Source organism: Haliotis rufescens, unplaced genomic scaffold (genome assembly GCF_023055435.1).
Source record: "Haliotis rufescens isolate VD_foot unplaced genomic scaffold, xgHalRufe1.0.p SCAF_3, whole genome shotgun sequence".
NCBI lineage: Eukaryota > Metazoa > Mollusca > Gastropoda > Lepetellida > Haliotidae > Haliotis > Haliotis rufescens.
In genome coordinates, this window is record NW_025964001.1 from 18,035,024 (window position 1) to 18,051,235 (window position 16,212).

At 41.5% G+C, this 16,212-nt stretch overlaps 1 protein-coding gene across 21 annotated transcripts in view; it reads left to right on the top strand.

The window, feature by feature from the left end:
• Positions 1 to 16,212, top strand: part of LOC124137024 (ryanodine receptor-like) — a 206,631-nt gene that overhangs the window by 79,668 nt on the left and 110,751 nt on the right. For all 21 annotated transcript variants that reach the window (XM_048403848.1, XM_048403855.1, XM_048403847.1 and 18 more), the window contains 21 exons: positions 1,000 to 1,071; positions 1,945 to 2,020; positions 2,341 to 2,453; positions 2,642 to 2,738; positions 3,286 to 3,379; positions 3,570 to 3,644; positions 4,059 to 4,215; positions 4,462 to 4,629; positions 4,820 to 4,941; positions 5,484 to 5,608; positions 5,728 to 5,792; positions 6,593 to 6,728; positions 7,130 to 7,350; positions 7,490 to 7,623; positions 8,930 to 9,168; positions 9,456 to 9,645; positions 10,040 to 10,250; positions 11,074 to 11,178; positions 11,765 to 11,868; positions 12,514 to 12,600; positions 15,071 to 15,230. In XM_048403848.1, the coding sequence (XP_048259805.1) occupies positions 1,000 to 1,071; positions 1,945 to 2,020; positions 2,341 to 2,453; positions 2,642 to 2,738; positions 3,286 to 3,379; positions 3,570 to 3,644; positions 4,059 to 4,215; positions 4,462 to 4,629; positions 4,820 to 4,941; positions 5,484 to 5,608; positions 5,728 to 5,792; positions 6,593 to 6,728; positions 7,130 to 7,350; positions 7,490 to 7,623; positions 8,930 to 9,168; positions 9,456 to 9,645; positions 10,040 to 10,250; positions 11,074 to 11,178; positions 11,765 to 11,868; positions 12,514 to 12,600; positions 15,071 to 15,230 (2,751 nt within the window). The remainder of the gene's footprint in view (positions 1 to 999; positions 1,072 to 1,944; positions 2,021 to 2,340; positions 2,454 to 2,641; positions 2,739 to 3,285; positions 3,380 to 3,569; positions 3,645 to 4,058; positions 4,216 to 4,461; positions 4,630 to 4,819; positions 4,942 to 5,483; positions 5,609 to 5,727; positions 5,793 to 6,592; positions 6,729 to 7,129; positions 7,351 to 7,489; positions 7,624 to 8,929; positions 9,169 to 9,455; positions 9,646 to 10,039; positions 10,251 to 11,073; positions 11,179 to 11,764; positions 11,869 to 12,513; positions 12,601 to 15,070; positions 15,231 to 16,212) is intronic.

Below are 16,212 nucleotides of genomic sequence, written 5' to 3' on the forward strand. Positions count from 1 at the left end.
GATACTGTAGTCTTTAAATCGGGACGTTGCTCATGCCTACTGATTCCATTAAGTCTGCTACCCCATTTCTTACTGGAAGTCTAGGTAGCTGTATGTCATGCATCACTAGGCACTGTGTCTTTGACAGTGTACTCAAAGATTGATAAGTGTATTGATTGATATGTTAGTAACAGATTCTGATTTCTGGTGCTTCCTAATGACTATTACATGGCCTGCTCTACTATTTGTAGACATGAGTTTATTCCATTCAGGCATCTGTCATCTGTTGGCGATCGTGCCATCCTATTCATGTTTCTAGTATGAATGTTAACTTCATTTTGGTCTTCTCATTTTGGATTTCAATCAAATGTAGTATTTGGATAGTTTCTTATGTTGATTGCCACACAATTCCATTTGTAGACAAGTATGTATAGACATAGTCAATGTACAAAACATTAATTCCGTTTTTGCCATAGTAAGAGTTAAGGGTGCTTTAAATGAACATGAAGAGAGTTTATGAAAACCATAGACAAGTTAAATTTGTTTTCAGAGATTGAGTGGTAGTGAACACATTAGTTCAAATGTTGATGAAACAAAAACGTTTTCGATAGGTCTCTTTGCTATTTCTTTGGTTTCTGTATACAATGAGTACCCGGTAGTATACACACAGAAAATATGGACTGTCGTGTAAACGTTTCATCTTATACATGGGCGCTCATAAAGATTACTTGCAGATTGGTCTAGAAGTTGGTCAGGGAGAGTAGGGCTTTTAATATGGTAAATCAAAATATGTTTGTTGGAAATGTTGGGTCAAGGTTGTTGGTCAGTAGAGTCATTTTTTGGAGGTTAAATTTATTTTAATCTGGCCACTGGTCACTGGACATCATCTTCAGCGATTATAGATGGATCTGAACCAAGGTCAAGAAAAAAAAAATGTTTTATTTACAGACACAGCAGAAAGTAGTATTTTTTTTCCATTGTTTTTTCAACTATAGAACGATTGACTTTGCTTTGTTGCAGGCAGCCCAATCTGGTCACAGAACATTATTGTATGGTCATGCAATTCTTCTCAGACATCTCCATGGAAACATGGTCAGTATTCACATTGCTTTCAAATCATTGTCATGTAACCATGGAAACATGGTCAGTATACAATGCTCTTAGACCATTGTCATCTTGCCATGGAACATTGTCTGTACACAGAGTGCCATGTTGCCATGGGAACATGGCCAGTATACATAGTGCTGTTAGACCATTGTCCTGTAGCCATGGTCAGTATATATAGTACTTGTAAACCATTGTCATGGAAACATGGTCAGTATATATGGTACTTGTAAACCATTGTCATGGAAACATGGTCAGTATATATAGTGCTTGTAAACTGTTGTCATGGAAACTTTGACAGTTTACAAATTCCTTGTAAACCATTGTGGTCTAAGCATGGAAATACAAATATTACCTGTGCTAACTGCATGAAAGTGTTGATGATATCTTTGTTTTCTTATTGAAATGTATGTCCCATGGATCCATATTGCTCACATGTTAACCATAAGTATCCACTGTACAGGGACACACACACAGACAGACAGACACACACACAGACAGACAGACACACACACACACACACACACACACACACACACACACACACACACACACACACACACACACACACACACACACACACACACACCACAGACACACCACAGACAGACAGACACACACCACAGACACACACACACACACACACACACACAGACAGACACACAAACAGACACACACAGACAGACAGACACACACCACAGACACACAAAAACACACAGACAGACACACACACACACACACACACACACACACACACACACACACACACACACACACACACACACACACACACACGATTCTTGTAGTATTCGGTGTATTGTTCCAGGCAATGTAACACTTAATGTGTTTTTCTGGTTTCAGTATCTCTCCTGTCTTTCAACCAGCTCCTCCAATGACAAACTGGCCTTTGATGTCGGCTTGCAGGAAACTGCAAATGGTTAGACACACGTGTTACATTTACTTTAAACATGAGAGAAGAAATTTTTTTTTGTGAAAATAAAAGTGCATATATATAATAATAGAGTAAAAGTGATATATTCATAGCTCATAGTGCATCATCAATTCAGATATATTTCAACAATTTCCAAATATTATATTTTTTTGTGATGAAATTAATTTCCTATTTCAACTTAACTGAACAATTTAATGTTTAGATGTAAGGATACCTTTAGCTGGCTATATTTTAATAGAGTGAACAAGGAGGAAGTGTGAAATATTCTATAGTTTTGTTTTATATCTTACCTGTTGTGTTGCCAGGTGAGTCATGTTGGTGGACAATCCATCCCGCTTCCAAACAAAGATCTGAGGGTGAGAAAGTCCGAGTCGGAGATGATCTCATCCTCGTCAGCGTGTCCTCAGAAAGATACCTGGTAAGTATTGAAAACACAAGCATAAGACCCTACTTGTTGGCTTTCTCAGTTAAAGAAAACTTTTCATAAATTTAGAGCAGATTTAAAAGTAAAATTGAGGTTGATAGTTTTTACGATCTTGATTGTTTATTACTGATTTGTTTGTTAAATGTTGAAAACACAAATCACCGCCTTCCTCCATCTTTCAGCACATCGGCAGTGGTTCTGCAGTCATAGCATCCTTCCAGCAGACTCTGTGGACTGTGGTGCCAATGTGTTCTGGCGCCGTCAGGACCAAAGCTTTAGGTGAGATACTGTCACGGGTCTTCATACTAGTATCTGGTGGTCCAAACATTGGAGCATCGAATGACATGCCAGCACTTCCAGGACAACATTTCTTGTAACCTTGTAGTTAATGTGTTCACTCATCACACTGAAGGTCTGGGTTTGAATTTGCCCATGGGTTTTTTGTGTGATGCCCTTTTATGTTTGCCCCTGTCGGGATATTACTGATTTTGCTAAAAATGGCATCAGAAACATTCATTGACTCACACGTAATAGACACACGTGACATAATAGACACATAGACCTGACAATATTTGAGCAAATAATGTGCCAAAGTGCTGAAGACTTATCAGGACCAAAAACATTACGACTTTAGGATAACATTATAAATGGTTTCAGATTGAAAAATGAACCTCAAGTACCTCCACAAAAAATGAAAGTCTGACAGCTGGTGGGCTAGATCACATACTTGGTGTACCCCTCTGAGAAGTGTATATTGGCACAGCTCCCATGGCCGAAAGTACTCTAGGTGTGCAAATACTGAGCATTTAAATTATTCCTGTTTCAGCTAATGTGTTTGGTGGGGATGTGTTGAGACTGTTCCATGGACATATGGATGAGTGTCTCACAATACCAGAAGCCGGCAGTGAAACTGAATTCAAGTAAGATACATTGAAATACTAATTCAGTTTGAGACTGTTCACATAACTTTATCGTCAATTTCTAACCTATCTTTGAGGAATGGTATTCTTGCTATGCGACTTCAGAGTAATATTGTTTAAAACATGAAGGGATAGCAAAACTACAGGAAGAAGACTGTATAGAGTGTATATCACATGCTTTGTGTTGCAGTGCTGTGATGTATGAGACTGGAGCTGTATGCAGCCATGCTAGATCTCTGTGGCGACTTGAACACATCAGAACAAAGTAAGGGTCTGTTTGCTACACCATTCTTGCAAAGGGAGACCCAGAACAGAACCTCTTGGTGTCCTGGGCAGATCTGCACTAGCAGGGAACTAAAGTGGGGATTGTTGTGACCTGACTGAGTGTTCACGGAGGGTGTAACGATTGATCAAATGATTGATGCATCACACCAGAAAGGGGCTTCAAACATTGTACCCATGTGGGGAAGCGAACACGGGCCTTTGGCGTGACGAGCGATTGGTACCCCACCGACCCTGCAACATGTGACCTGGCTGATTGAGTATCAGTAGATTGGGTGTAACAATTGATCAAACTGTTATTGCTTCACCTGTCTTTCTATATGTTATGCCATGCACATTATGTTACAGTTGATTTCTGTTAGTTGTGACAAGGCTCTGACATGTGACATTGTTTCAGATGGGCTGGTGGGTTCATGGGATGGGGACAGCAGTGCAGAATTCTCCATGTAACATCTGGCCGCTACCTGGCGGCTGTCAAGGACAACCAAGTTCACACCGTCCATCGTAGCAGCGCCTCAGAGGAGAGCACTGCATTCTTTGTCAGGCAGTCAAAGGTGAAAAACAGTTCCAGTCCGAAACTAATGGCTAAAGTCACTGTCATGTATATGTATATGTACATAATATAAAATGTCAATGCCAGAGAACAACCAGTCTCGATTATGCAACAAAACAGATTCCATGACAAATTATATGAATGGATCACTGAAAAGAAGGTGTCCATGTGTAACAGCCTTACCGATCATTCATCTGGTTAATGTATAGATCTGATGTTGACCTGTCCATGGTGTTGTCTGCTGTAGGATGACAAGAAGATGTCTGAAGGTCGTGAGGACGAGGGCATGGGTCGCCCTGACATCAAGTACGGTGACTCTATTGTATTCATCCAACACTGCTCCACCAACCTGTGGCTCTCCTATCAGACATTCGAGACAAAGAAGAGAGGCGTTGGCAGAGTGGAAGAGAAAAAAGTAAGTTTTTCATGACCTGACCAGCTATCTAGAGCAAGGCCATCTCACAATGTCCCTCAAAATTAGTCCCATTGGACTTTTTTTTCCCAATATCCAATCATGCTTAATAAGTTACGGACCACACAATTTTTCATGTAAATATAGTTAATCTGACATGGCATTAGTTGAGTGTATTTCTTCACCCTGCCAGGCTGTGATGTTGGTGGAGGGTCACATGGACGATGGCTTCACCTTGTCAAGAGCCCAGGAAGAGGAGTCGCGATCTGCTCGTGTCATCAGGAAGTGCCAGTCGCTATTCACAAGATTTAACAAGTAAGATGGCTTTCCTTTTCTCTTAACTGTCTTAGTGGCATTTTATCAGAGCCACCCCGTGAAGATCTGGGTTTGAATTGGTCTTCATCATAAGAGGCCACTAATTTGGATCAGGTGGTCAGACTCGCTGCTCATGATGTCAATCACTGGATTGTCTGGTCTAGACGCGATTATTTACAAATACATATAACTGGAATATTGCTGAGGGTGGTGTTAAACAACAAACAATCTTTTTATTGACAGCCAGGAACAAATGAGGTGTTCATAGGCATTGGGAAGGTGATTATTCCACCTTAAAAAGTGGAAAGATGTTGCCCGAAACATTATGTATAAAAAAATACAGAATTTGAAATCCATGTATCTGGTGCCCCTAGGAGTGAGTGAGTGAGTTAGTACGGTTTTCTGTAAGTTGTTAGCATATCATTGATTTGCATGATTAATTAGAGTAGTCCCCTTAGCTTACCAATGAGGTATCTAACCGTGTCCCTTGTCATGCCTTTCTGACTGGCAATGTTCTGAGTATGGCTCACTGTTCTGTGCAGAGCTCTGGACAGCCTGAAGACAGAAGGTCGGAACTCCCATGCCTGGGGTCGGATAAGTTTATCGGAGGTCATCAAATGTCTGGAGGATCTCATTGACTACTTTGCTCAGCCTGGAGACCATGAAGGTGGGTCCTGAAATAACATTTCACCGTTCGTTGAAGGATGTATGTATGTATGTCTTTTCAGGGAACTACCATAACTGGACTCATACTATAGCTGAATTGTGTCTTTGCTTTTTTTTCAGAACATGAAGAAAAACAAAATAAACTTCGCGCTCTTCGTAACAGACAAGATCTGTTTCAGGAAGAGGTAAGATACACTTTGTACTTGTTGTTTGGGTTGTATCATGGAAAAAACTAATTGTCATGAACTAATAAGTTTTACTCTGTGAATATATGAATGATGATTGTATTAATATTGTTATTTATCGAGTAATATCTCTATCACTGCAATGAATTGCATCATAATGCTTTGTAGACCATTGTGACATCATTGGTTATCAAGATGTCACAATCAAATGACATCACTAATCTCTCTGCCATTGAAGCTCGTTAGCAGTACATTTTGTGCTCAAGACAATGCTTATCGCTGTTGACAAATTGAAAAAGTTGGAAGAATGATTTTGGAAGATAAATAGGATCTTCCCCTTGTGACTTTTGATAGGAAATGTGTCAACACTCGTGGATTTAAGTTTTAAACTTTTATCCACCCATCTTGATATATTTGATATCAAAAGGCACTCGGGTGAGATTTTCCATGCATTTACATATTTATGGTGTTCCATTATCTGTGAACTTGGTTATATCAAGAATGACGATGATGACACATTAATGTTCATGGGGGGCACGGATTCCCAAGTCAGCTAATGTGTGGCAATATGCTGTGCAGAAACCTATGATTGTGGGTTCAGAATCCTGGTTTGCCCAAATTATGTTTCAAGGTCAGAACCTGTGCTTGTGGTTTCACCAAAGTGGTAAACGTCTGAGACCTGCATCACTTCGGGTTTTCCTCCCACATTAAGCTGACACGCGTGATATAACTGGAATACTGTTCAAAACAGTGTTAAACCCCAACTCTCTCACTCACTCATGCTGAAATGTTGTTTTCAGGGTATGATTGCTCTCATTCTGGAGACAATTGACAAACTGAGCCAGTACAAGAGTAAACAGAAGTTTGCCCACTATGCCGGAGAGGATGCAGCCGAGAGCTGGGATGACATCTCTTCCTATCTCTATCTCTTACTGGGTAGGCGTTCATATCAAGGGTCGACATCTCTTTCTGTCTGTATCTCTTACTGGGTGGGCATTCATATCAAGGGTGTGCATTCATATCAAGGGTCGACATCTCTTTCTGTCTGTATCTCTTACTGGGTGGGTATTCATATCAAGGGTAGATATCTCTTTCTTTCTGTATCTCTTACTGGGTGGGCATTCATATCAAGGGTGCGCATTCATATCAAGGGTAGACATCTCTTTCTGTCTGTATCTCTTACTGGGTGGGCATTCATATCAAGCCTTAGCTGGGATGAAGATTTATTTCTGATCAAAATTACCCTGTAGGATCAGGTCTGGCACCGTATGTAGCAACACATTTTGTGTGACACCATTAAAGGAAACAACAATGTGACTTTGATGTGTATATTTCAGCGGCCATGATCCGTGGTAACCGTGCCAACTGTGCCCAGTTTGCCCAGTCCTACCGCCTGGACTGGCTGGTGAACCGACTGGAGAGTCAGCAGTCTTCCAAAGGTGTGCTTGATGTGCTTCACTGTGTGCTTATCGACTCTCCAGAAGCTCTCAACATGATCAAGGAGAAACATATCATCACTATCATATCTCTCATTGACAAACATGGCAGAGACCCAAAGGTGAGTCCACTTTTAGTAGTTTCAGCCATTTTCTCTTCTTCTGAAAAATACCTACATTTTTCAATACATGTAAAACCTTTGCTTGGCGGTCATACTGTTTGATGGGTTTTGCTACTAATGATTATTTTTGGTTGTGCAGGTGCTAAACGTGTTGCGGTCTCTGTGTGTTGGTAATGACATCGCTGTCCGAACCAACCAGAATCTCATCTGTGATAACCTGTTACCTGGCCGTGATCTCCTCCTGCAGACAAAACTTGTTGACCATGTCACAAGGTAGGATTACTTCATACAGCAAATGCAGAACAGAAATCTTAGAAGTGATAACTTGTATTACTCGGAATATATTCCATGTTGTGACAATGAAGAATATTAGCACCTTTAGCAATATTGTATCAGTATTGACCAGAAGGCCTGAAACATTATTCACAGACTTAATTTTTCATCCCTTTGAAATCCGGGTGTGAAATTTGTTCCCTGTTACTCCTGCTTGTCATGTCTGTTGATGAGAACATATCAGGTGGTAAGGCTCTTGACTTAGTTGATTGTGTGTCATCATACCCTCATGGCATGGGGGGGCACGGGTGGCCCAGTCGTCTAAGGCGCCGCGATTCGCTGTGCAGAGTTGCGTCCCTTGGGCACGCCAGAAACCTATGATTGTGGGTTCGAATCCCGGTTCGCCCCGATTATGTTTCTAGGTTTGTCAGCACCATACCTGTGCTCGTGGGTTTCACCGAAGTGGTAAACGTCTGAGACCTGCATCACTTCGGGCTTTCCTCCCACATTAAGCTGACACGCCGCGATATAACTGGAATACTGTTAAAAGCAGCGTTAAACCCAACTCACTCACTCACTCACTCATGGCATGGATCCATACTTTCGGTCTCTGCTCTAGGTCTGGTCCAGGGCCACATTCTACAAACTGATCTTAGCTCCCATACTCTAACTAAGATTTATGATAGTCCAAGTGAGAAGTTACGTAGTAGAATGGGCCATGGTTTGAATATATACAGGCTGGCATGATAAAGTGGAAATATTTCTGAATGTGTCATTAAACAACATTCACTCACTTATATTAGGCCACACTAGTTTTATTTTTCGTTTCATGGGACTATCGCTCCTACTGAAAAGTATTTGGTCTAAGAAATAAATTAAACATAAAAGATAGTAATGTTGACCATCTTGACAAAGTAGACACAATTTATGGATAACAGCTTATTTATTTATTTAAAAAAAGAGGTTGTTATCCATAAATTGTGTCTACTTTTGTCATGCGTCAACTTCTAAGTAACGCCTATCAAACAATTCTATAGATCCTCTTATTCAATAAAAAATGTTATATATAAATTCCATGTCTACATTACTATCAGTGATTCAAAAGGCAACAGCAGTTTTAACTCAACGGCAGAATGACCTTCATATAAGTTTATAAATAAATGATTGACATAGTTATTAATTTTTATTTCGACCGACCATGTGTGGAAAAGCTGGAATAAATCTGGAAGCATAAACTTAAAAAAATGTGGCCAAAGGTCATGTTTTGGGGAAATGGGATAAAACTGTATGTATATTTTGTTTCTAGTTTGCGACCAAACCTGTTTGTTGGTATCTGTGAGGGATCTCCTATCTACAAGAAGTGGTACTTCGAGGTTGTGATTGTAAACTGTGAGGCCTCCACCCATCTCCCACCCCACCTCCGTATTGGGTTTGCCAACACCGAGGGTTTCATGCCCTACCCCGGGGGAGGAGAGCACTGGGGGGCCAACGGGGCTGGAGACGACCTCTACTCATACAGTTTCGATGGACTTAATCTCTGGACAGGTGAGCTCAACTTTGACTTTGTTTCCTGAGTGACGAGGTCCTATTGCTCAGTTATGTTGTGTTAATGTCACTATTGTTATCGGATTTGGTCAGATGTTTGCTTTCTGAATAGTTTACCAGTTTTCTTGTATCATAATGGGACTAACACGTAAGCTTTTCAAAACAGTTTGTAGTAATTTGCAAAGTGATTGCAGATTTCACATCATGTGTACTTTAGTAAGATCTTAATATGTAGTACATGTAGTGCTGCAACTATTTTTCTTTATATGAGAATTTTGTTTTTGCAGGTGGCAAGCCGAAGTGTGTCCGACCTGGAACGGTGAACTTCCAGAAGAATGACATCATTGGCTGTGCCCTTGACCTTTCCATACCACAGATAATGTTCACAGTGAATGGAGTCAAAGTTCGGGGCATCTTCAAGGACTTCAACCTGAGCGGCATGTTCTTCCCTGTTGTCACTCTCGGAGCCAATGTCAGGTCAGTGTTTTGTGGAAATCAGATCAGTTTGTGTGGACATCAGTTCAGTGTTGTGTGGACATCAGGTCAGTGTTGTGTGGAAATCAGGTCAGTGTTGTGTGGAATACAGGTCAGTATTGTGTTGACATCAGGTCAGTGTTGTGTGGACATCAGGTCAGTGTTGTGTGGAAATCAGGTCAGTGTTATGTGGAAATCAGATCAGTGTTGTGTGGTAATCAGGTCACTGTTGTGTGGACATCAGGTCAGTGTTGTGTGGAAATCAGATCTGTGTTGTGTGGAAATCAGATCAGTCAAGTAATATCTTGTCAGTCTATGTGTTAGTGTCAAGTCAGTCATGTGAAAATGTCAAGTTATGATTAAGGAAAATAACAGATTTCAACTTATTTCTCGACAGTGCTCGTTTTGTATTTGGCCACGATCATGGTCGACTAAGGTATGGACCACCAGAAGAGCATTCCCCCATCATTGAATCCTTGCCGCCAAAAGAGAAGGTAAAGATTGAGCCATATTTCTACTTCGGGAACCTCGTGAAGAACATGCTGAGTGGCCCAACAGAGACCATGGATTATGTCCCCTTTGTGCCAAACCCTGTCACAACATCCAGAGTAAGTATACGTCTTTGGTTCATTGAAAACAACTTAATGTAAGACCACAATAAATAAATTAGTAGATTATGATCCCCAACCGTCACTACAAAAAACCCTGCCTCACGTCATTTTATTGTCCCGAAGTTCCTACAGATGAAGAAAATTGCTTCTGTTCCCATCCTTCTTAAGGGGGCACGGGTGGCCCAGTCGTCTAAGGCGCCGTGATTCGCTGTGCAGAGTTGCGTCCCCTGGACACGCCAGAAACCTATGATTGTGGGTTCGAATCCCGGTTCACCCCGATGATGTTTCTAGGTTTGTCAGCACCATACCCGTGCTCGTGGGTTTCACCGAAGTGGTAAACGTCTAAGACCTGCATCACTTCGGGCTTTCCTCCCACATTAAGCTGACACGCCGCGATATAACTGGAATCCTGTTAAAAGCGGCATTAAACCCAACTCACTCACTCACTCACTCACTCCTTCTTAAAGCATATAAGCATGAAATAAAGCATACATGTGGTTCTACTGAACCATCATGCTTCATGGGAATCACATCATGGAGACAGTTCATGTATACAGATATATGCCTTGACCAGATTGTTATTAACATTAAATATAACAAATATAATACCCCTTGCCTCATATTTTTTATAAAAATAGATGAAAATCTAATGATTAATATATTGTGGTCAAATAAATATTTTTACTGTATGACATATATAATACATATATATGCCATTCCACTATCACACAGTGATACATTATTAACAGACATTTGGTAATATGCTACTTTGACAAAGTTTCGTTGTTTCTGGTTTGTTGATGATGGTGTTTTGTTGTAGATTCAGCTTCCAGCTTTCATAGAGAACGTGCGGGACAAGCTAGCAGAGAACCTGCATGAGATGTGGGCCATGAACAAGGTGGAGCAAGGATGGACATATGGAGAGGTCAGTTGGATTAGGAAGCTTGGATTATGTCCTGTTCAAACCCTGTGGGGATTCAAGGCAGAATCAGTTGCCAGTCCCCGGGCCATGCATATATTTGTTGTAAGATAATGTTTTAGACAGTTATGACTGTTGTTGCTATGCTATGCTACAGCATGTTTGACAAATGCATCTATAAATTATATGTCTGAAACAATACAGATGTGACGCCATACGGAACTCACTCATTTGTCAGGAGAGAAGAAAAATGTGTCTTAGCCAGGCACCTTGATATGGCTCGAATAAATAACTTATTGGTACAAGTGATTCTGATTGGCTAAACAAGCAAATTAATTTTCGTTTAGGTCTTCATGAACCAGAAAAAAACAAAAGTCCATGCCAAAGAACAGACTACTGTTGATAGAATGGGCGGGGCTTGTGTTGTATTATTGCGCTGAACAATGTCACTCATTCATACTATTGTCTGGAAAGACATGTTTATTTTGAAAATTGACTTCAATATGTTTTTACCTTTATGGAGCTACATGTAAATTATACGTTAACTGTAGTTTATGTCTGTATTACATGTTTGACTGAATGTATATTCAAGGTGCGAGATCCAGATCGCAAAAAGAATCCTGCTCTCACAGCTTTTGAGAAGGTCCCCATCTCGGAGAAGAAATATGTCATCACAGTGGCCTTTGAAACTCTGAGGTGTGTTACTTGTGAAATAGAGATTATTAGCCGAGTGTGTTTCTGTATCATTAATATGTTATATTAGTAATAGGAAATGTATTAATCGTGCTTAACCTTTCTTTCTTTCATCCTTATATCTTACCGGGGCATATTTACAATAATCTAAAAATCTCTTTATCATACAATGTCATTCTTAAAATGTTTAAGTCGTAATTACGCTCAGTGACGAAACTTTATACACTGCGTATGAATACAGTGTTTTAGTGAACCACCCAATTATCATATAGTGCCAAATGATTTGCAACCATGTTTGTTTACAGAATACTCACACATTGGGAAATCCCTAGCTGAACTTATAGGGAACATCACTTAAATATTTATATAGATAACACTATCCATTTAATGAAAAATACTTAGAATGTGTAGTTAGATACAAGTTCAGATGATGCACATTGTAGGTCTTCTGATGCAGGGAAGTGAATTGAAAAAAAAATTAATGGCATTTTCGGTTTTTATAAGTTTAAGATTTTTCTCTGTTTGTTATCATGTGCAAGCACAAACATCTGTAATGGTCAAGCTTGGCTGTGTGTGCTGTGGATAGACGAGGTTTTACCTTCAGTCCTGCCTGTATTGAAACATGTTCTGTCTGCTTGTTTCCCACAGAACATTGCTAGCCCTGGGCTACCACATCTCCATCAGCCCCCAGCAGCAACAGAACAACCGCATGAAGACCATCAAGTTGGGCAACAAGTGAGTACACACAGAGCAGCGCAGTCTGTTAGGGACAGAATGTCCAACTTCCTCCAGTGAACGATACACATCACACAGAGTAGCAGTCTGTTAGGGACAGAATGTCCAACTTCTTCCAGTGAAAGATACACATCACACAGAGGAGCACAGTCTGTTAGGAACAGAATGTCCAACTTCCTCCAGTGAACAGTACTCACAAAGGAGCGCAGTCTGTTAGGCACAGAATGTCCAACTTCCTCCAGTGAACGATACACATCACACAGAGGAGCGCAGTCTGTTAGGAACAGAATGTCCAACTTCCTCCAGTGAACAATACACATCACACAGAGGAGCGCAGTCTGTTAGGAACAGAATGTCCAACTTCCTCCAGTGAACAGTACTCACAGAGGAGCACAGTCTGTTAGGAACAGAATGTCCAACTTCCTCCAGTGAACAGTACTCACAGAGGAGCACAGTCTGTTAGGAACAGAATGTCCAACTTCCTCCAGTGAACAATACACATCACACAGAGTAGCAGTCTGTTAGGGACAGAATGTCCAACTTCCTCCAGTGAACGATACACATCACACAGAGGAGCACAGTCTGTTAGGCACAGAATGTCCAACTTCCTCCAGTGAACGATACACATCACACAGAGGAGCACAGTCTGTTAGGGACAGAATGTCCAACTTCCTCCAGTGAACGATACACATCACACAGAGTAGCAGTCTGTTAGGGACAGAATGTCCAACTTCCTCCAGTGAACAATACACATCACACAGAGGAGCACAGTCTGTTAGGGACAGAATGTCCAACTTCCTCCAGTGAACGATACACATCACACAGAGTAGCAGTCTGTTAGGGACAGAATGTCCAACTTCCTCGAGTGAACGATACACATCACACAGAGGAGCACAGTCTGTTAGGCACAGAATGTCCAACTTCCTCCAGTGAACGATACACATCACACAGAGGAGCACAGTCTGTTAGGCACAGAATGTCCAACTTCCTCCAGTGAACGATACACATCACACAGAGTAGCAGTCTGTTAGGGACAGAATGTCCAACTTCCTCCAGTGAACAGTACTCACAGAGGAGCACAGTCTGTTAGGAACAGAATGTCCAACTTCCTCCAGTGAACAATACACATCACACAGAGTAGCAGTCTGTTAGGGACAGAATGTCCAACTTCCTCCAGTGAACGATACACATCACACAGAGGAGCACAGTCTGTTAGGGACAGAATGTCCAACTTCCTCCAGTGAACAGTACTCACAGAGGAGCACAGTCTGTTAGGAACAGAATGTCCAACTTCCTCCAGTGAACGATACACATCACACAGAGGAGCGCAGTCTGTTAGGAACAGAATGTCCAACTTCCTCCAGTGAACAGTACTCACAGAGGAGCACAGTCTGTTAGGAACAGAATGTCCAACTTCCTCCAGTGAACAATACACATCACACAGAGTAGCAGTCTGTTAGGGACAGAATGTCCAACTTCCTCCAGTGAACAATACACATCACACAGAGGAGCACAGTCTGTTAGGCACAGAATGTCCAACTTCCTCCAGTGAACGATACACATCACACAGAGGAGCACAGTCTGTTAGGGACAGAATGTCCAACTTCCTCCAGTGAACGATACACATCACACAGAGTAGCAGTCTGTTAGGGACAGAATGTCCAACTTCCTCCAGTGAACGATACACATCACACAGAGGAGCACAGTCTGTTAGGGACAGAATGTCCAACTTCCTCCAGTGAACAGTACTCACAGAGGAGCACAGTCTGTTAGGAACAGAATGTCCAACTTCCTCCAGTGAACAATACACATCACACAGAGTAGCAGTCTGTTAGGGACAGAATGTCCCACTTCCTCCAGTGAACGATACACATCACACAGAGGAGCACAGTCTGTTAGGGACAGAATGTCCAACTTCCTCCAGTGAACGATACACATCACACAGAGGAGCACAGTCTGTTAGGCACAGAATGTCCAACTTCCTCCAGTGAACGATACACATCACACAGAGTAGCAGTCTGTTAGGGACAGAATGTCCAACTTCCTCCAGTGAACGATACACATCACACAGAGGAGCACAGTCTGTTAGGCACAGAATGTCCAACTTCCTCCAGTGAACGATACACATCACACAGAGGAGCACAGTCTGTTAGGGACAGAATGTCCAACTTCCTCCAGTGAACGATACACATCACACAGAGGAGCACAGTCTGTTAGGCACAGAATGTCCAACTTCCTCCAGTGAACGATACACATCACACAGAGGAGCACAGTCTGTTAGGAACAGAATGTCCAACTTCCTCCAGTGAACAGTACTCACAAAGGAGCGCAGTCTGTTAGGGACAGAATGTCCAACTTCCTCCAATGAACAGTACTCACAGAGTAGCGCAGTCTGTTAGGGACAGAATGTTTCAAGTTACAATGTGCCGTCCGGGATACAATGTTACAAGTTACAATGTGTCTGTTACAGCTTCCTTCAGAGTAACGGCTACAAGCCGACCCCCCTGGATCTGTCCGGGATACAGCTGAACGACAAGATGGAGGAATTGGTGGAGCTGCTGGCTGAGAACACTCACAACGTTTGGGCCAAGGACAGGATCAAACACCACTGGACATACGGCCTGAATGAGGTCAGTAAACTCAAGGGCTCATGTCCATGTCTTGTTGTTGTTGTCTTTTTCTTGGATTTTAATGGAATTCCCTTTCGGTATGTGAATTTCAAACATGGGCTCCTCAAAAGAAGCTAAAGAAACCCAATTTTGTCGTATGATAGTTATTATATGATAGTTTTCATGATTTGACATCTTAACTTTAGTGATCACTCATGCCAAGCACATAGTGCCAAGTATACATAGAGGATATTACACGAGCGTTCATGTCATATTATGCTTAAGACACTTTTGGCACAAGTGTCTTAAACATAGTATGACATGAACACGAATATAATGTTCTATATATTTCTGAAGAAGATGACTATATACAGAAATGAAGTTTAGTGTTACCTAATAAGGACAGCAAGTACAACAGCAGCAAAAACACAATTTGTCGAATGATGTCAACAATCTTCAGCTATGATATCGTTTCTAGTGTGACTTCATTCTGACCTCACGTCACAATAAGATTCGAATGACGTCAACATTGCCGTCCAGATGAGGGAAACAATACACTGTTGTCTCGTGACATGATATGACCCAAGGGCACATATGATTTTTATGAACCCTGATATGTTTGTATGAATAACTTGTGTATTCTGATTTGGTAAGTAAACAGTATTCTGAATGTTTCCTGGTGTAGATATCTGTAATAAACTTTACGAAAACAACCCTTCTAGCTCAGTAGCCACTCAACACCTTTTGTAGGTGATAGAAATGGGGCCGAATGAGTATCCGTTGGCCACAATGGGTTGATACTGCAGACTAATATATCCTTACCCCTTCACCCTCATGTGTAAACTTGGTAGAGAGGTGCAGTCCACCACAGGTTCAGAGGGTTCAGGTGTGACAGTATCTTACAGAGGGACTATCCTCCAAGGTCTGGAGCCCTTTGTCAGGAGATCAAGATGTAATTAATGCCATGTGTGTGAGACTTTGAGTTTACCTCTGGATCAGTGAG